This window comes from Camelus dromedarius, chromosome 21 (genome assembly GCF_036321535.1).
Source record: "Camelus dromedarius isolate mCamDro1 chromosome 21, mCamDro1.pat, whole genome shotgun sequence".
In the NCBI taxonomy this organism is placed as follows: Eukaryota; Metazoa; Chordata; class Mammalia; order Artiodactyla; family Camelidae; genus Camelus; species Camelus dromedarius.
This window is the reverse complement of record NC_087456.1, coordinates 14,018,070-14,039,020: the sequence shown is the minus strand read 5'-3', so window position 1 is coordinate 14,039,020 and position 20,951 is coordinate 14,018,070. Positions and strand designations below refer to the sequence as shown.

General features: G+C 40.9%; 1 protein-coding gene across 1 annotated transcript in view; it reads left to right on the top strand.

The window, feature by feature from the left end:
• Positions 1–20,951, top strand: part of PTPN14 (protein tyrosine phosphatase non-receptor type 14) — a 153,878-nt gene that overhangs the window by 72,766 nt on the left and 60,161 nt on the right. The window contains exon 3 of the mRNA XM_031438582.2: positions 3,661–3,830. Coding sequence (XP_031294442.2) covers positions 3,661–3,830 — 170 coding nt within the window. The remainder of the gene's footprint in view (positions 1–3,660; positions 3,831–20,951) is intronic.

The window sequence follows — 20,951 nt, the reverse complement described above, 5'->3', positions numbered from 1 at the left end:
CGTGGAGGAGGTGGCTTCTCTGTGGAATTGTCCCTCACATTTCCCTTGACCGTGTGGCAGCGTTTAGCAGTGAGGTTCAGCTTTCAGAATCCAGCTGGAGTTGAAATTGGCCAGTCACTTATGAACAGGCCTGGTGTGGTCTCAGCTGGGCCTGGTGGGATTAATGGTCCCTTGGCCAGTACACAGGAAGTTGATTGGTGCACATGTTAGCTTAAGTGAGAGGTTAGGTTCTGACTGCATTTCCCGTGAGGCACTGTGTAGACGTGGCTGAATAAATGTGCTGCATCGTGAACTTGAATAGGGCAGGGTAAGAACTTTGAGATGGTCTTTCTCCTCTGTTGAGTACTCCAGAACAGGGCTATGGCTAGGGGAAGAATTGGGGTTGAGGCGAGGAGTGGTGGGCGATGGAGAAGGTTACTTGGGGCAGAGTTTCACAAAACAGTGTGTGGATCTCTTAAATGGACTTTCCTAGCAGATACAAACATATATATATATATATATAAAATATAAACAACAAGAACCTACTGTTTTGCACAGGGAACTATATTCAATAGCTTGCAATAACCTATAATGAAAAAGAATATGAAAAGACATATATATAATATATAGATATGTGTGTGTAACTGAGTCACTGCTCTGTACACCAGAAATTAACGTAACATTGTAAATCAACTATACTTCAATTAAAAAAAGACTTTCCTTCCTCCTGGGTCACTGAATTCAGCAGTTCCAAAAGTAGCTTATTCTGGCCATAGTAGGTAGAGACTGTATCTTCCAGGTTACCTGCCTTCCCCTACACTGGAACCCCATTTTGTGAATAGCAAAATAATTATTTTATTGGTAAAGTGCACGGCGAGTCACCCAGAAATACACGTGTCCTCTAGAAAAGGCTGTATTGCAGCAACAGAAAAGTCTTACGCTGTGAATTAGGTTTTGGCATTAGAAGTGGTTTACCTTGTTATTCGGGAGTTCTGTACTTTTAATTATGGCTCAGGATTATTATTGTACCATAATTTCCCTTGTACTTCATCCTCCTCCTTTTCTGTGTGTGCGCATGTGTGTGCATGTATCTGTGTACATGCATGTGCACGTGTGTATATGTGTGTTCTGAGGAATAGTCTTTCTCAGGGTGTTTTTGTGGGGTGCAGGGGTGGAGATCAGTCCTGATTTAATGATTGGATGGGTGGGACTGAGAAAAAATTTAAAATACTGGTCTTCAAAGCATAGGAGCAGTAAAAATTAACTTTTTCTTTCTTTCTTTTTTTTTTTTTTTTACAAAATTGTAGAATGTTTATGCAGTTATTATAGATCCTTTATACTGTGAATGTTACTGATTTGAGTGAATGTTATAATCTGAATGAAGTATGGACCATAAAATCATACCTCCAAATGCCAAGACTCCTTTTAGTGAAAGATAATAAATCATGGTTGGCCTGTCGAGTAATCACGAAGTTTGCCCTCCCTTTCTCCACCCATGCTTATAAAAGGGCTCTTTTCTAACTAAAATAATTATTACATAGCCTATCACTGTTTACATATGTTACCTCATTTATTATATGCTAAACACACTCCTAGCCATCCAGAATACGATGGAATACCCTTGGACAGCACTGTGCTCCATAAAGGAGTTCAGTATAATGCAGAACTGCCTTGGACCCTTTTCAGACAGTTTATTAAATTAAGTACCCAGGCTGCCTCATTTTAAGGTTAGCCTAAGCCTACATCATAGATCCCCTATGAAAGGAGCAGAGTGCTGTTCCAGCGCCCCATAAACACCTATAATGAGACTCCAAAGAAAATCTTCGGGGAGGCATTGCCTGGTGATTTTATTTTTCTCATACCTTTTAGGTTTTTATGTTATTTATAGGCCTTCCAGCTCCTGCTTTTGCCTGCTTTTTCTCGTTTATTTCCAGATAACTTCTGTGTTCTGATTCTGTAGTTGATAGGGATGCTGGTAGTGCTGATGAAAAAGATTCTTGAGGCTTACCTGCTTTCATTTGGCGAGGATGACAGTAGTAGGAGCCACAGGAGCAGCAACAAAAAGCACTGCTCACAGAGTACTCAACATGGGCCAGGCGCACGGTGAACAGGCGTTATTTCATTTATGCCCCTAACAGCCCGTGGGTGGGTGGGTGTTGTTATCATCATCCCCATTTTATGGAGGAGGAAACTCTGAGACTCTGGGAGGCTCAGTTACTTGTGCAAAGTTATTGGGACAGCGAGTGTAAAAGCTGGGAGATGAACTGACTTCACAGCCTGTTTTCCTGCTGGTCAGCCACATTTCGTTTCCTGTACGTCATCGGTCACATTGGAACAACTAGTGGGCTCACTGGAGCTGGGAAACAAACAATGGGGTCAGAATTCACTCAAGCGAGTTGGCCTGTGTTGGTAGAAATATAACCTTGGCCCTGTGTGTTGGCATTTTGTTGCTTGAGAAATGCATTGATGTCTGGTGTGGACTTGCCCCTTGGAATGTCATGGAGGAAATGCTCCTATCTGGAAGTCCAGCCACTGGAAATATCCTTCAGCCTATTTGGGTCTGCAGCTTTATGTCGGCAAGGACAGGTCTGGTTTTCTAGTAAAGTCAGAGTCAAAACTTTATTACAGATTTCGGTGGGGTTGTGGCAGGGATTGATCTGTGATATCATTGAAGGGGCAGCCAGCTGGAGTGGGAACGTCGGCACAAAAATGCCTTTGGAAATTAAACAGTGTAATGAAATCATTCCTTTGAAGGCAGATTTCCAGGTGTGCTGTAAACCATCCTAGGCTATAATTGAAACAGAAAAGAATGCTTCAAAAGCAGTGATCTATTTTTTTGGTGACTGTTGTGCTAATCCTGAAATCCTAGGGTGAATTAATATAAAGACAGGATTGGATGCATAAAAGTACCTGTTTTAATCATTTAGCACGTTGTTCAAAATGAAATGGGTTGAGGCTTCAAGTCGAAGGGTGAACACCTCACTTTCATCTATCAAATCCCCCCATAATCTGCCAAGAACAGCCACCAGGGGCTCCTGCGGCAGCTGTGATGAGGGGCTCCTTCCACTCTCCATGCTTAATGTGGGGGAGAGATTTGCTGCAGTACATGTATGTATAATGAAGTGGTCAAGGCCTATATATATATATTTTAAATACTTCATTAAAGCTCAAAAAGAGTGTGAATCAATTTTCTGTTGAAATCTAGTACTGTATGAAAATATTCTACACTGTGGAAGCTTAAAGTTGGCAGGAGGTTTCATCTTAGGTGCTGAGCGGTGAGTTACTTTGCAACAGGTGTGAGAACCCTACTTGCCTCTGCCAGCGTGCTCCATGTGAGATCACGAGGCATTCAGGAAGCATGGGAAAGTCAGCCTGGAGCTCTCAGAATAAATCTGCACTGTCTTCCCTCTGCACCCACCCACCCTTACCTAACAGGCGCATCAGTACTCACGTGTACACACAGCAGGGGGTAGGAATGCGCATCTGGATGCTCAGTGTACATTACAGTACTGTGTGTCTGTGGCTTCTTTTAATTTGCCCCAAAGTTACAAAGTAAAAGCTGGAACCTTGTGTGGGCTGGGAAGCCAAATTTGAGGGAAGGTGCTGGAGTCTTATCTCCTGTGTGGTCTTTGAGATGCCTCTGGTGAGCATGAACTGATACTCTTTTATCCTTTTATCTAGACGCACTACTTTGGCCTTTGGTTTCTCAGCAAGAGCCAGCAAGCACGATGGGTGGAGCTGGAGAAACCGCTCAAGAAACATCTGGACAAATTCGCTAATGAGCCTCTGCTTTTCTTTGGAGTCATGTTCTATGTGCCAAATGTGTCATGGCTTCAGCAAGAGGCCACAAGGTAGGTGCATTTTTTTTTTTCCATGTCCCATAAAAGGATGTGGATTAACTGTGAGGCTTCAGAGGAAGTAGATGAGCTGGTTGATTTAGGGTGTGTGTGTAGGAGGGAAGTGGGGTAGTTGGGGATTATTTACCAGTTCCTTTGCAACTTTAGAATTTTTGTCTGAATCCATGTAGCTAACCCAGTGATCCCTTATACTGCTAATAAGGTAGCAGCGATCTGGAGGCAGGTCATATTTTGTGTCTAGCGGCATAGAAGTATTAGTTGGAGACTGTGGATAAAATAAATATAAATTAATAAATTAATATAAATAAATATAAATTAATAAAAATTTAACCACCTAATACTGTCTGGTCCCCTCCTTCCCTCAAAATGTCTCCAAACAAAATGACCCATCAGACTTTGGATTTCTGGATTGAAAGGGTAACTGAAGATGGGAGTAGAGTTGAGGAAAGCACTGATCAGGTAAGAGTTTTGGTTTAGTAGGTTAAGTGTGAGGAGATTAATAATAATAAGTTAGAGATTGGCCCCACCCTCCAGCTCACTGCTGCTTTACCTGGGAGAAACCACCTGCCATCTTTGAAATGATTTTTCTCCCTCATTTGTAAAGTGAGAGATTTGCATAAGTCCTGAATGTTCTGATAGCCTGCGATTTTATGAACAAAATAAGTGCATTTTTGTTGGTGTTAGTTAAAATGTGCAGGTGGCGGGGGGATGGTTATCTCTTCATCAAATGGTTATTTCTGGTAATAAAGGAATTGCATGAACCCTCTACTTTAAGCCGTTTCCTCAGCTCATGGTGTTCAGAGTGCTTGGGAAGCAATGCCAGTGACAGCCCGGGAAGAAGGAACAGTATTCTACCTGATTATTTCATGTCATTTCTTAGATTTTAAATTTCTGATACAAGGATGCAGTTGAAATTTTTATGTACATTTTAAGTGGTAGTCTCCATCGTCATCAACTTTGTCTTTTTTTTTTTTTTTCCTTTTTAAACCAAACTATTGTTAAATAGGGGTGTTTCTCTAAACAGAGACCATGAGCTAGCTCACAGTCTGATCCAGAAAGCCCACATTAGTCTTTCAGGTGTCATTCATTTGAAGCTCTTGGTTCTATACCATAGTGCACTGCTTTCAAGTGATTTCATTTGTTTAAGTCCTTTCTGGAAAGGAAATTATCTCCTCAAAATGGGACAATTTCCTCTGACTTTTGAATTCTCCTTGAGTACTTGGCACACTGCATTAGGTTGATAAGTACTTGCTGATTCATGGCTATCGGACCATTAAATGCAAGACAATGAGTGACAGGGATGAAACGTGGACTATAAATTAATGCATATTGGAAAAAGCTCAGTCTGTAGGGAAAAAAAAATGAAATGTTGTTCCTCTAGACAGATTTATCCTGTAAGATGTATTGTGGAGGAAGAGCAGTGGAAATGGTGAGAGACTCCGAAATTATGCTTTCTGAAGTTAAAGAAAAAAGATGGTTTAAGCTGAGAAAAATGAAGACTTGTAAGGGTGTGGTAGCTGCCTTTGGATACGTGAAGACTCTTGTGGGGTGGAAATTTTGTGTAGACTCCAGAGCACAAAATTAGGGCCTGTAATAATGAAGTTCAAGGAGTTGAAAGACTTTGGTTATTTGGCTCAACATAAGAACACAGTTTCTAGTAATTAAAGCCATATAAAAGTGGAACAGACTTATAAAAGGACGAGAGCCCCGGTGTCGAGTGCTGTAGCACAGAGTGGAGAGCCCAGGTGTGTCTTGTAGAGGAGTCCGCCATATTGGGTAGGATGTTGGAATGATCAGCGGTTCTCAAACAGACAGGGGCCTGCTCTATCATAATTGCCTGAAGCCTGTGTTATAATGGATCCCAGGGCTGGTCCAGAAGTCTGAATTGGGATGTCTCGGGTGGGGATCAGGAGGAAGTATTGTTTAAAATAAACACTGTTCCTCAGGTAGTTATGATGGTCATTCAGACTTGGGAATCAATAAGTTAGTTAGCCTCTAAACTCTTTACAGTTTTAGATCGTCCAGATAAATAAATTTAATGTTGCATTATTTAACTGTTAATATTTGCATTTATAAGCTGAACCAAAAACTGTTTAAATCTCAACAACTGACAAAGCATAAGAACTCTGAGTGGTGGTGTTTACTGAGGCTGGAGATTAGGCAGGACTTCTATACTTTTTCTTTAGTATTTCTTTCTGCTCAGTTAGGTTGGTTCATTTAAGAAGTTTGAGAAGGAGGGAAAGACGTGTTTTTCAACACAAGATTTGGAAGCAAACGCTGTTACTGTCATTTGATCAGAAAAACTAATAGAAACTAATTCAAAACTTTGAAGGATATTTTTAGACTTAAACATTAGAACTAAACTGTGTAGATTTCAGGTATAATTTCTTTATGGCAAAGGATGTTACAAGTTAGGATCTGGGTTTGCAAGAAGAGTTATTTTGTTTGTTTATTTGTTTTTGGTTCCTCTTCTTCCCCCAACGTTGCAGGAATTCTTGTTGTCCCAAGGGGCCCTAAAACTGGACCGTGCCAAGGGGTGTCAGAACAAGTCAAAGACATGCTGGAGAGATGGAGAAATACGAGAGAAAAGCATTGTATGTAAGGAAAGGAACATTGGTAGAGGGAGAAAGAAAATTAAAAAGGAATACATATACTTGGAAAGGTTGGGGGGCACACAAAATGACCCAGGTATGATTCACTGAGACCTGCTATTGATTTTAGCCACATAGACTAGGCTGTAAAGGAGACCTGGTTTGGACTGAATAACAGGGATTTCTGGATTTGATGCTTAAGTGCTGAGGATGTCTAGGTTTGATGTTAGAGACGAATTGATGAGCTGAGTTCAAGGTGAAGAATGCTGCTTATAGTCACTAGGAGCCTTTGGGAATCTGAACCTTCTTGGGAGGTTTTAGAAGCATCTGAGGTCTCAGCTGAATATTAGAACTGTCTTCCAGGCAGGGCAGCCAAGGAGAAGCAGTGGTGTGGGGGAGAGGAGGATTCCAGAGGAATGTTTCACAGAAGGCCCCAGCATTCATTAGGAGTGGGTTAGTGACTAACTTCCCGGTCAGCCACTGTTACCTGAGTTACCGGGCACCTCAGGTGGAGATGGGCTTTGACTTCTCTGAGAGCACCTGGAATCCACAGCCTCTGACACAAAATAGTTAGTCTTTGTGATGCCCCTCAGAGTCAGATATTTGCATAGATTAGAAATAGAAATCTGTCTTTCATTGTGGGCAACCCTTTGGAGGAGGCAACTATTCAACTATCTGTGCTTAAAAAATAAGCCTTTGGAGCCAACCAAACTTGTTTTCACCCAACACATGTTTGCAATGATTTGGCTACTTCCACTTGAGACTCAGACAGGTTCTATAGCATGAGTCAGGACCAGCCATTTCTTCTCTGAGTAAGGACAGAGTTCAGAATTAGTACTCTGGTGTTGTTGCTGTTGTTTGGTGTGTGTGTGAACCCATATAAAGACACAAAGAGGTGAAAGGAAGATATACTTAAAAGGTGTGGATTTCATTTCTTGCCTTCAGACAGTCCCACCCTTGAAAACGTGCAGGTTCATAATTTGGAAAATACAACAAAAATTTAAGAATGATGTTCATTGCAAACTGTTTAAGAAGGTGGTTGACTTGATTATCAAGTCCAGATTTTGTAAATTAGAAAATACGAGAAGTTCAGGCTTTGACACTGATTTTGACATACTGTGCCTCACCTCATCTCCTGGATATTACTTTTGAAGAACCAATCTCTGCATAAGTGAGGGAAATCTGCCAAGATATTGTAGTTGAGTTGGGGAAGAAATAAACAGATTGGGACCTACCTTTAGGTTGCAATTGAGTGAGCAGACAAAAAATATCAGAAGGAGAATACACACAGAAGCACACATAAAGGGGGGATAAAAACCTCCTGATATTCTTACAGAAGTATGAGAAAGCTGGTTAAAAGGACTCTCCAGTAGACAGATGGAGGGTGAGTCATGAAGCCGTAGGAATTAAAGAGATTAGGAAGAGAGTTTGTTAACCCTGCTCCAAACTTCAAGATACATTACCTTGGGGCTTTCAAAATGTTAGTTCTCCCCCTTTGGTTAAAATGACTCAAGGGATGGGACCACCATCATTTTTTCCATTTAGCTTTGCTTCTCATATTCCTTTTTGCCAGGTTTTCTGCTCGGCAAAGGGACTCTGGCTAGCAGTTTATCTTCCCCATTCTGTCCTCCTCCTGACTCAAAGGAAAGATTTTTGTAATGTGTTTTAATGATGTGCATAGCAACAGGCTCATTGTAAACACATGGTTTTCAGAGTTTTCTGGACACGGAAAGAAAAAAGATGGTTTGTGAGAGGTGGAGAAATTCTTAGTCAAACAGAAGGATATTTAATAACAGGCAGGGGAAAGCCAGAAAGCTGCTGGCCTGGATCACTGCTTTTAGTTTAGGTTTGGGGTTTTTCCCAGTCTTGCTCCAGTAAGGAAGTCCCTCCTGAGTTTTTTCAATACTAAAGAGAAAACTTTCAAAAAAAAATTTTTTTTTGAAGAGTGAATTTAATTGGCTTCAAGGTTTAAGTTGCTGAGTGCATGCATGTGTGGCTTCTGAAATATTCAATTCTGGGGCGTTTTTCTTTTACTGTAACATGTTTGTCTTTGCATTACTCCCCGTTGAATGGTATGTCTGCGTAGGGCAGAGGAGCTTCTCATTGTCCTAATGAGGTCAGATAACCTTTCCTACTCTTCCAGGACGTGGTTGTAACTGGCTGTCGAGGTAGGGCTGTCCGCCCTCCTAGTGGTGAGCATGGTATAGACGCCAAGCAGTGGAACCACGGCTGTGGCCAGCACAGCCGCTCTACTGGCCAGGGATGGTCTCAGCACACTGTCGCACATCTGCTGGAAGCTCCAGGGCTGCGCGACCTGTTCCAGGCTGCATCTGTCTAGCGGGTGCTGCCTCTGCGTTTTCTGCGCTTCTCAGCCTCTGTGGGTCACTCTCCTCTTGGGATCACTGTTCTTCTGTACTTCTCCCAGCTCCTCTAAAGTACTGGACTGACTGTGAGGCTGTATTCTCGTCTGCTAGGTGAACTGCCTAGCAGTTATTTCCTGAGGGATTGGAAAAAAAAAAAACTTAATTTCTGTATGGGCTTGGATGGGGCATTCTACGTTAAATGCCGTTTCTGTCTGGGAAGAACGTATGGGACAAGGTGTCATTCCACTAACTGGGAATAAATGCCCAAGTTGCAAACTGAATTACTTAGGTACCATAAAGAGTATGAGTGTGTTTTTGTTGTGACAGTGAGTGACAAAGGAGTTACGTTGTGCCATTGTTAGACTATGGTGGAGGTGGCGCCCCCCTTTTCTTCCAGTTACATATTTTGGGCCTCTGGCTGATGGATGGCAAAGCCAGGTTAGGTGAAGCCTTACATCCCTGTGAAGGTCCAAATGGTGTTTTGATTTTTTTTTTTTTAAACTAGGATTCAGGAAGTAGTGCCAATGACCTTACAAAAGCTTCCTTCAGCTTACCTTTCTTGTAAATACCTATGGCATTTAGATAACCCACTGCCATCTGCCTTGAGTGCTACTGTAAACAAGTCAGTGTTCAACCAGTGTTTAAAATGTCTCTTTTAAAAGCTCTAATTATGGTAATGTTTCCATTTCCTTTTACAACACCATTTATTTTGTTCCTCTGGTTCTTTGAGTTCTTTTTATTATTTTGAAATGTCATTTTAATGGCTATTTAAAGTTTCCCCGTGGGCTGGGAAATAGGGACTCCCTTCAAGGCCGACTTAAGATTCAGCAGGAATCCCCTGTGGATAATATAATTTGCTGAGAATGGCACATCCCCCTCCTGGCCAGCTCCAGCGGATGAATGGGGGCTTGTTCTCCCTCTGTCGATGATGGAGAACGGAGTTGTGTCTGCCAGATAGTTTAGATATTTTAAGAGGCTGTTGATACCGGGATTTAATCGCAGACATTACTCGGTGTGGCTAACGTCACGAATGATGAGATGAGAGAGGAGAGGGTTGTCCACAGCAAGCAGAGCAACCTTGAAGGCAAGAATTGCTTTCCCAGAGGAGAGATTAGTTGATGAAAGTGTTGGTGGCCATTTGCATTATTTCTCATTTCAACCTTTATTTTAAGCACCTGTTCCACATTAGACACTCTGCTTGTCAGTGGGAGTATAAAAACAAACGGATCTCAGCCCTCCCTCTCCTTCCTGAAAAGAGCTGTGTCTCGGAGCAGATTTTGATTTATTGGAGGTTTGAGTTTGTTTGCAAAGCTTGCATTGCTGACATCATTTACTTCCTGGAGAAGGCCTTCTCAGTTCGTGAATCCCAGAGAGCCTGGCAGGTGTCTTCCAGGACCAGGACCAGGACTAGCTGGACGAGCCTGTGACCTGGGTAGTTAGTCGCCTAGGGCCCCGTGCGCAGAAAGGCCCCGAGTTTGGCTTAGTGCACTGCTGTTGCCCTTTTGAAATTCTCAGTTAAGTTTTTGAATAATGAACCCTGCATTTTCAGTTTTCACTAGACTGCAAATTTTGTAGCCAGTCCTGCCCAGGACAGCCTCCTACTTCCATCCCTGTTCATTCATCTCTGCTCGTTTTGTTGTTACCTCGTGACTTTTTCTTGTTATGGGTGGTTCTGAGGCTACTGTTATGGGTGTGATCAAAGAGAAAAAGTAAATTAAAAAAAAAAAAACAAAACTCACAGGGGAACAAAAATTTTCACTATCTATGCAAATATGAAAATAAAATCATGGTCCTGGTAACCCTTTCTCCTCCTGGACCTTACTTACTGGAAAATCCTGCAGAGTCTGCGGAGCTGTTATAAAATCAGTTGAATTTCCTTCAGGGAAGTTGATCAATTAGCTTATCTCAACCCTCAACTAGGATTTCTTCATGTGTTACTGTGAAGATGATGACTCCGCCAAGTTTATACTTTTCTTACTTAGTTAAATCAAAGCACACGTCAGTGCCTACCTCATTGTACAAGCGTTCCAAATGCGTGGATTTACTTTTTGTCTTTCTCTCTCCCCTCACGGGAAAAAGATGTAGTTTGCAAGAATGTGTAGGGAGATGGCTATTTAGGCAACCCACTGCCCTGAGAACAATGAGGTATATACACAAAGTTAACGCTTAAACACAATCTGGATGCTTCTTTGACATACCTTCCCTTTAGGGGAGAGAGAAAACAAATGATAAAATAAATCACTGACACTAGTGAGTGCTGGTATTTACTAAATACGGCTCTTTAGTACTGTCACTTGACATTGTTATTTTTCATTGTAGGTGTTCTATAATGAATAGAAAAATCAGAATTTCAAGTGGAAATAGGTCAGTGGTATCGTTCTTATTTAAAAAGGAGCCTTGTTGTCATGTTCTTTGGTAATCTGACATCTGATTTTCACTCTTTTTTTAAAAATTTTTTACTATAAAATAAACAATAAGTTTATATGTATAGCACAGGGAACCATGTGATTTTCACTCTTTGTAAAGCAAGATGTACTTATCTGTGTTTTAATTGTTAGTAAAGCAAAGTTTCCCCCAAACAGGTGAAGTAGTAGTATACCTCAAAAAAAAAAGTAAACTTTTGCTTTTAATGTGTTAAAATTATCTCATTTTTAATTGTATGGTTAATGCGTATTTACTAGTATTTGATGATCTATTCTGAAATTCTCAACAGCAAACAAAAATCATGTGGTTCTGTTCAGCTGTTTTGAAAATAGCTTAATTTTTTTCACCAAGGGTACTAATTTTGTTCTTTGTGTATTCCTTGATTTTCGAAGATACATTTGTACATTTGTTTATTCACTCATTTGTTGCTTCCAAATGGTTCTTTATCAGAGTTCCATTGCAGAAGAGTGAGAGAGAGCCAACATCTGACTAAGGAAATAGTAAAGATTTATGATAGAGCATGGATTAAAATTTTAGAAAATTCTATTTCTTTCAAAAGCTGAGTAGAACACGATGATCCCACACAGCAGTGTTTACCTTCAGCGGAGGGAGGGGTGGAGGGAGGGGAAAAACAAACAGAAGCCATGGGACGAGGTGCTTTGTCTTGTCAAAGCACGCCAGCTATGCTTTAGGAATTTTTTTAAAGACATCCCCTTAGAAAGTGTTCCTCGGATTTGCAGGGGTGTCATGCTAATGGGTGGGATTGGGAGTGGTGTGTTACTTTCAGTACTGAGTTTTTTTTTAAAAAAAAACCAAAAACCTTTAGGGGAAACGGAGGCACAAGGAGGAGATGTTTTAGAATCCTTTGCTCTGCCTTTTTCCTGGGATCTCAGTGCTGGGACCTTAAGCTGGGGCAGAGTAGGGGGTGGAAGGGTGGAGGGAAGTGACAGATGTGCTGTATTTGCACATTAAAGAGGCCTGGCAGCGTCTGGAAAGCAAAGAACCTTTTTTTGTGCTTTAGAGTATAGCAGCTTTCTAACCCAATACAAGACCTCCAAACCTAGGCAGCCTGCGAATACTGTAGTTCTGTGAGGTTCTGTGGAAGAAGGTAGTTTGCGTTCCGTCACCTGACAGAATTTAATAATAGTAACAATGAGAGTGGCCAGCGTTCATGTACAAGGTGCTGCACTAAGTATCTTAAACGATTATCTTTTTCAGTCCTCACTAGCACCCTATGCAGTACTTGTATTCTCTGGAAAAGGATTGTGGATTTTTTTCTAATAGAAGTTTTATTGCTCTTAAGTGGAGATACGTCATCCATCAAATTAGTTGAATCCTTTACCTTACTTTGCCAGACAACTACTTCTCTCTACATGTTCCCCCACTCTCTAGCTTTACCAGAGAAGCAGGGGGTTTAGTTCCTACTGAAGTGTCAGCAAAGAAATCCAGAGGGCTGGAGTACCTGTAAGGTCAGAGATGATAAACTGGTACCACGCGAGCTGATTCTGGTCCACTGGTGGACTTTGTTTTACCTGGACCGTTTTTTAAAGAATTGAGTTTTTTTTCCTATATGTGTATATTGGTTTCCAATTTCCAATATATATATATTGATTGAAGTATGATCAGTTACAGTGTGTCAATTTTGGGTGTTCAGCATGTCCCAGTCACGCATATATTTTGATGCCTTACAGACAGACATATGCTGTCTAGTTTGCCCCAGTTCCCTGACTCCCCACAGTGTTACAGTCAGTGACGTGGACTCCCTTCTGTGACCTGCTGGGACTGTAGGAATTTAGGTTGTGACTGCTGATATTTGTACTTTCTATATACCTTGAAGTGCTTCTCAGAGCTTGGATCAACCCATCCCTCCACGCTGGCCCAGTTGGATCTATGCCACTCAGAGTCCAACTATCTTAACACTTTAACCACCTACCAGAAACTGTAGAAGGTCCAGCTGGATGTGAGAGTATCATTTCCCTTCCGTCCTCATTTGAAAAGTTTGTTTCTACGTCACATCACTTCAGGGTGCTAGGCTGCATGTGCCTGTACTTTTTCTTGTGGAGACATGGTTCAAGTTTTTCATAGTTTCCCTCTTTTTGCTTTCAATATCTGCCTCATCTTGGATTACCCATAAAAAAGTCCATCCATCAGAAAGGTACCAAGTATCCTATAGGCCAAAAAAAGATCACCCAGATCTTAAGCCAACATAGCCTGTTTAAGAAAGCAGTATGTTTTCTATCAAGACAGATTAAGCTTTATCAGAATCATAGTTTTATATCCAAACGTGAGACAGGTGAGAGGCTGCAGATGAGAGGCCAGTTGCTTCATAGTACAGATGAAGAAAGTGATTATTAAGGAGATAGAGGGACCTTGCCCTTAGTCACACAGCTGTTTAGTAACAGAAGCCTGACTCTTAAGCTGGGACTGGAATGGTTTTAGGTGAACCAAGAATGCAGACATGGAAGAGCCCAGGGCTAGGATTTGTTTAAACTTCCGAAAGCCTTTGCGCCTCCTTCCCCTCCTCCTCACTGGCCCTACAACTGCTAAGACACCCTGTGGAACTAGAAGAAATGTGCTTTGTCCAAGGGAAGGAAGTAGTTTAGACAGAAGAAACAAAGGGTAAGGGAAAACAGGCACTTCTTTGAATAGAGTTCTTTAAATAGCAAGCATTATGTAGAGGTTGGAACTAACATGGGTTTTATTTAACAGTCTTATCAGTGATCTGCCGCCCTAGGCACAGAGTGAAAGTGCCAAGCTTTCAGATGACACTAAGCCCTTTAGAAGAGTGGAAAATTGAGACGTTGGAAATAAACAGTAGAAAGGTGTCAGCTGGTGTCAAGTTCCCAGGTGTGACTGCAAAAGAATGATAGTTGGGCTTTCTGGTGTAATTGGTGGCAGGGGAGGAGGAGGCATCATAGCAGGGACGTGTTGCAACATGTTTCAGTTTGCAGCTGCCCAACTCTCAAGGTTGACCTGTCAATCTTGTGCCTGCAGCTGGTGAGAGAGAGTAGATGTTTTGCCAGCATAAAAATGTTTCTTGCCAGCCTAAAAAGGTGTTACCGTTACTCAGGGCATAGCCCAGCACGTTTTACCTGTTACGCTAACATGCAAGTCAGACCCGTGACACTTTACTATGAAATCAGAGAGATGAAGCAGTGTTAGGAACAAATATTTTTGACCAGGACAATACATGTTTTGAACAAGGTCGTCAGAAGACATTAACATGATAACTAAAGAGAGAAACCCATAGATCTAAGGAAAACTCAAAAAGGTTGATAATTTGGATCCTTGAAATAAATGACCAATTGTGAAAAGATGGATACTGGTGGGAAACTATGAATGCAAGCTATGTGGCTGCCAGACTGTGCTGTATTTGTATTTTGAATGATGGATGTAATCACCAAAGAGCTGGTATGTGGTCTAATCTTCAAGGAAAATAATAGCTGGGAATAAAATATAGTTCAGAAACAAAACTCTGCTATAGCAGGAGCACAGATTTGCAGTCAGAAGACGTAGTTTGCAGGTATTTGTTTCTTGATCAGGCTCTGTCCACTCCCCCATGCCGAGATTCTGTGTTGATAGTCAGGAGATGACACCAGTGTAGCTGTTGTGAGGATTAATTTAGAAAGCACTCATTACTGTGTTCAGCACAAAGTGGGTATTCAATCATGTTTGTTTTTTAAGTAAAATGATGTACTGTAAGGAAATGAGAAGTTGCTGCATCCCTCAGGAAGCTGTGTAGATAGCTGTCGGTCACCTGGTAGAAGGATCAGTCCTGGCCCGAGCTAACTGGAAACATATAGGGAAGAGCATTCTGGGAAATGTAGTTCATTCTAGCCAAGTTGTGACTTTCCAGTGCCACCAAAGGGCTTAGTACCTAGATGATGATTAGCAGAGCCCAAATCGCTGTAAACCCTGTTTAGTAGAAGCTCTGTCGAATACTAATTTGGTGCTGACTCATGAGTGCTAGAAATCAAAATTACCCTCAACAGACAAAGGATGTGATGTCCCTGAAGTTAACATCAAATTTGTCCCTTATTTTCCCAGGCACTTCTCAAAGGTAGAATTGCAAAATCTAATTTAAGCAAAAACATGTGTTTCCTAAGTAGGTTCCCTACCCTCGCCCCAGTCCCATACAAGGGAGCAGATCCTGCCCAGAGGACCCAGGCTGAGGTTATCAGACAGGTGTGAGGAAACAAGACGAGGCAGATCTGGCCTTGCAGCTTCACAGATGGTCAGAGCAGCTGTTCAGGGGCTTGAAGGCAGGTTGGCTATGACAGGAGGGGCCAGGATGACCTGATGCTAATCTCTCAGTACTTGTAACTTGAAGAGGGTGTAGTTTGAAGAAGATAAACAGTTTCCAATTAAAGATTATTTAAGGAGATGATAGACTCTTGGTAAGTGATGATTATTTATAAAAACAAACCCCAAAACTCAGGTCACTTGAGTCTTTAAGTGTTATCTTTAGCCTGTATGCCTCAGGGTTGCCTGTGGCATTCTTCAAAAATGCATGTTCTCTTACCCAACTCCTGAGTCAGAGTCTTTGAATTAGTGCCACAGGTGAGTCTTACACTTACTTGGTTAAATGGAAGGCAACTCTATCTTGATGTTCTTTCAACTGTAGCTGGTGTTTTATGTTAGTAAATAGATGTCAGATACTGTCAGGATGGATTTGAGGAATTGGGAGGAATTGATGAGTTGCAAAGTTTGTTTTAGGCTGAGAAACCTAGAGGCTACGTGGTGTGGTCTTATTTGTAGAATAACTAAGCATCTTCAGGGGGACGCTGGCATGAACACAATGGGGAACCCAAGGTTCTGCAGCAATTTTGGTCAGTTTTATTAACCCATATTTTCGAGTTTAACATTTTAGCCTTTTAATTAGTTAAACTTTGATAATGCATAATATACATAATATAATGTGTGATATATCCCTAAATAAGGATATACTTATTGTTTAAGAATTTAGTGTTATGTGCATCCTTAACAAAAGTAGTAATAACAACTGACCTGAATTGTACTCTTCTAGGACCCTAAAACATTATATGAAACCTTTTCCACAACTTCCCCAAACTTTGAAATTGCAAATTCAATTTTAATTAAAAAAGAACATTTCAAAACTGAGAATACTGTGTATGGATTTCAGTAATTCTCTTGCCTTTCTGATTTAGTAGATTAATTTGTACTAAATTTAGGTAAATGTAAGATGAAACAATATGTAAATTGAGAAACAATAATAAAATCATTTCAGCCAAATAAAACTCCAAAGTTATAAAAACATAACATTTTTTATGATGATTTTTTAAAAAATGTTATTTTTTAGATTGGTACATTGAGTCCTTGATTCCAGCTACCAACCAGAAGCACAATGTATTTAAGTGAAAAAGAAATTTTAAGATAGAAAAGCTTAGGTCTAGATAGCAGTTATCTTAATTTATTAAACAATCTTCCATGACCACCTCCTTACTATACATTGAGAGATTTTGTGTTGCGTACACAGCCCCCCTCATGATTTTTGATGTGTTCCCCCTTGTCACAAGTACTGTAAGTGTTAATCCTGAGAGCTAATATTCTGACAATCTTTCATAAGAAAACTCCACTCTTTTTTTTTTAAGTGGCTTGGAAGTGTTTTATCCACAGGAAGTTGGAAAATACCATATAAAGGAAAGTTGTATTCTCTACACCTGGTTCATTTTCAAAAGGGCGTCGCAAATTATATAACCATCATATACTAAAGGAGGCATTTTTCCTTTTTGAGTTAATATGATTATTTGCTAATTTGTAACATTGTATAATTATATCTACAGTATGATTGGAAATCCATTTAGAGCTTTGAACATCTGCAGGAGAATGTTGAACTGAATTATAGAGATTCTTATTCATTGCTCTGTGATACTTGCATTTTACCTGAAAACATACATGTATACACACACACCAAGACTAAAACATTCTACCTCCCTTTACTCTTGACCCAGTGAATAAGTAATCAGATTAGAAAGTATTAAAATAAATGAGAGAGACTCAATTTAGCTTTTGATCACTGGGAATGAAATACTGTGTATGTATGTGTGTGTGTGTGTGTGTGTGTGTGTGTGTGTGTATATATATATATATATATATATATATATATATATTTAATTGTCTAGAGTAATGTTTGCTAATATTGTGAAGGAAGCTCATTTGGCCATTGTACAGATTCTCCTCTTATGGTTTTCATTTAAGAAACACAGAATTTTGTCATGATAGAGGACGGTACAAATCATCAGATCTGACTCCTCTTTAAAGAAACCAGCCTGATCAGATCCAGAGCAGAGGAGCCCGGGCAGGCTTCCCGTGCCCACATCCTCACTTAACTCATTCCAGCCCCTGCTTCACTCCTCCCATCCTCCACCCAGGGCCAAGGACTGGGTGTCTGCTGTCTGCTGCAAAAAGATCAGCCCTTTCACCATTTTTCTTGATTCTCAGTGCTTTCCCCAGGCTGACTCCAGTTTCCAGTAATTTTCATATATCTTTAATATCACTTCTCATAGATTCCTTGCCTTCTACTTTCAACCACGTTTTTTTTCCCCTGTCTTAAAAATTAATCCCCAGGTATTCATTTCATACCTCATACTTCCTAGTTACCATTTAGTATGTCTCTTACCTTGGATGCCTGGTGTTTCTGCTCATATTCTATTTATTTAATTGCAGCTTTCAGCATATTTTATGTTTATCCATTTCTTCTTGAGCCATTGAGAAATTATATCCATCATTGGTTTGTCTCACAGTGATCCTCTGAAGGTAACCAAGGGACACCCCACCTCAGAACCAGGGGCCTTTTCCACTCCTACTCGCTTTACTCCTGGTCAGCACTAGACATGGCGAGTCCACTCCTGAAATTCTCTCCTTCCTGAGTTCCTGGTGCCATTCTGTTACCTAATTCTCAATTTGCCAGAACTCGGCCCTTTTCAGTTTTTCTTTCTCTTTATATATGATGTGCAGTAGAGCTTCATCATCTTTGGCCTTTCGAGGTAACTTTTGACAGATTTTGTATCACGTACCCACATCTTATTCTTGATTTCCTGCTGCCAGAGGACAGTCTTTAATACATTCATTCATATATTGGGGATCTACTGTGTGCATGGCACTGAAAGTGCATACAAAACACTGTTTTTCTTAAGGAGCCTACTTCCATGGGAGCCCCTCTGCTTGTGTATTAGGTCTTGCTTCAGGCTCCTTGGGGTGATGATGGCAGTGCCATGTGTTGGTCAATCTCTACCCAGGGCACTTGGCACACTCTCCCTCAACCAGTTCCTGTAGGAACCAGAAAGGTAGCCAGTGATGAACTGGTACCCTCCTGCTACCTCTCTTGACCTTAAATCCTTCCCTAAAGTACCCAATTTTTCTGTAAGTAGCTCCACAGTTCTTTCCCAGTCATAAATTAGAGTCATCCAGGGCTCTCTTTCCTTATATCATTGTTATCCCAGGCCCTGACTGTCCCTCCAAGCTCTGGTAGACACTTCACTTGGAGTCGCGTCATTACCTTTGCTACTGGTAGCCATTTTTTAGGTAAACTTTTTGCAAAAGTGTGACACATACAGACAAGTGCAGAAATCAAAGTGAACACGCCCATGCAACCAGTCCCTAGATCAAGAATCAGAACATCACCAGCACCTCAAATCCTTCCTCATGTTCCCTCTCCATCTGTATTCCCCAAGAGTAATCATCATCCTGACTTCTGCCAACATCGATTAGTTTTTTTAGCTTTTTAAGTGGAATGATATAGTATGTTCTCTTTGGTGTCTTATTTCTTTAATCAACATTTTCTGAGAGTCATCCATGTAACAATAGATGTATAGATGGAGATTGGTCCTTTTCATTGCTGTATAATATTCCAAAGCATGAATAGACTATACTTTACACATTCTGCTGTAAAGACATTTGGATTATTACTAGTTTGGAGCTATTATGAACTGGGCTGTTTCCGTCTCTAGTATGTCTATTATAGACATTCTGGTACATGACTTTGATGAGTGTACTCATTTCTACTGAAGACGCATATATTAGTTTTATGTAATTATTAATTCCCCCCAATTTTTATTATCATAAGGAAAATAAAAAGCAAATTTTAAAGCTGAATAATCTTAGCTACTTGATCTTGGTTTCCCTTTGCTCCCTATATTGAATTCATTATTCACTAAGTAAAAGTGTACTGAGTGCCCACTGTGACTGAGGCCCTTAGGGCACATCAGTAAACATAAAAGCAGATACTCTGGCACTTACTCAGTTGTAGATCATTATGGTTATTGATCTTTCTTAATATTAACAATAATGACTATTAACATTTATTAAATATTTACTGTGTGCCAAGGCCCGACTCTAAGCTCCTTATATGTATTAAGTCACTTAGTCCTTACAACAACTTTTAACGTTAGTACTGTTATTTTTTAACTTTATGGAATAGGCAGCTAAGGCACAAAGAGTTTGAGTAACTTGCCTGGATGTGAAAAAGTGACAGAGCTGTGACACAACCCTACACAGAGTGGCTCCAGAACCCACGTTCACCACTGTGCCCTCCCCCTTTCCACTTAAAGCAGGGCAGAAGGGGTGGGGATGGGTTTATGTTGTCTTACCCTTGGCCCAAGATCCAGTGAAGTGATGAGGAGCACAGGCTTTTGAGTTGGACAGACTTGGATTTGAATTTGAGCTCTGCTACTTGCTCTCTGGATGCCCTTGGGTGAGTTATTTATCCTTCCTAAGATTTAGTGTCTTCACAGACAGCTCTCTTGAGGATTAACTGGTTAGTAAATGGAAAAGCGTGCTTTATAGTGCCTGACACTGTTATCATGATTAGTACTCGGCCTCCTAACTTGGATCTCTCTCGCCCATCTGTGTGGCGCATACCACATACATACCAACTCTGAGCAGCTTTCTTAAGGGTGGTTGTTTCCATCATTTTCCTTTTATCAGAAAGGCTCAAGGGCTTACCATTGCCTCTAAGACAGACACAAACCTACAAAGGCATTTGAAGCATTGCAAGACTGCATCTTCCTTATTGCTGTCTACTTCCTTCCGTTCACCTTCCACCCTTGTCTGACTGGTCTGTTCAGTGTATCTTGACATCCTGGGCTTCTTAATTCTTCCTCTGTTCTTGGCCAGTACTGGAAATATCTCCCTATTCCTTTTTCCTTCTTACTTTGGAAGCCTCCTCTGCCTTCTAGACTCATCTCTGGGCATTCATTTGCTGGAGAAGCCCTTTATGATCTGGACTCCTCATCTTTCGCCCATCTTTATCTACCTTTTGCCCTCTTGCTCAATCTTTGCCATGCTGGCCGCCTCTGGAACACACCACCATGCACTGTCCTGCAAGCCTTTGTTTTTCCTGTTTACCTGCTAAGAACTAGAGCATCCTTCCAACTCCAAATGTCCACATGGCTAACTCCTCATTTCTTTCCAATCTCTGCTCAAAGTTCATCTTATCCAAGAGAACTTTCTTGACCACCTCCGCTTTGTTTCTCTCTCTACCTCTTATCTGCTTTTATCTCAGACAACTTATTTATTTACTTAATTATTGCTTGTCGTCCCCATGAGAATGTGACCTACATGAATGAGGGCGGGACAGGGATTTTTGAGCCACTGCCTGTATCCCAAGTGCTGAGGACCACTCCTGGCTCGTAGGAGGTGCTCATTATGTTTTATTGAATGGATGAATAAATAATTGAATATGTTTATTTGTACATTTCTAATGTTTTACCAGCAAA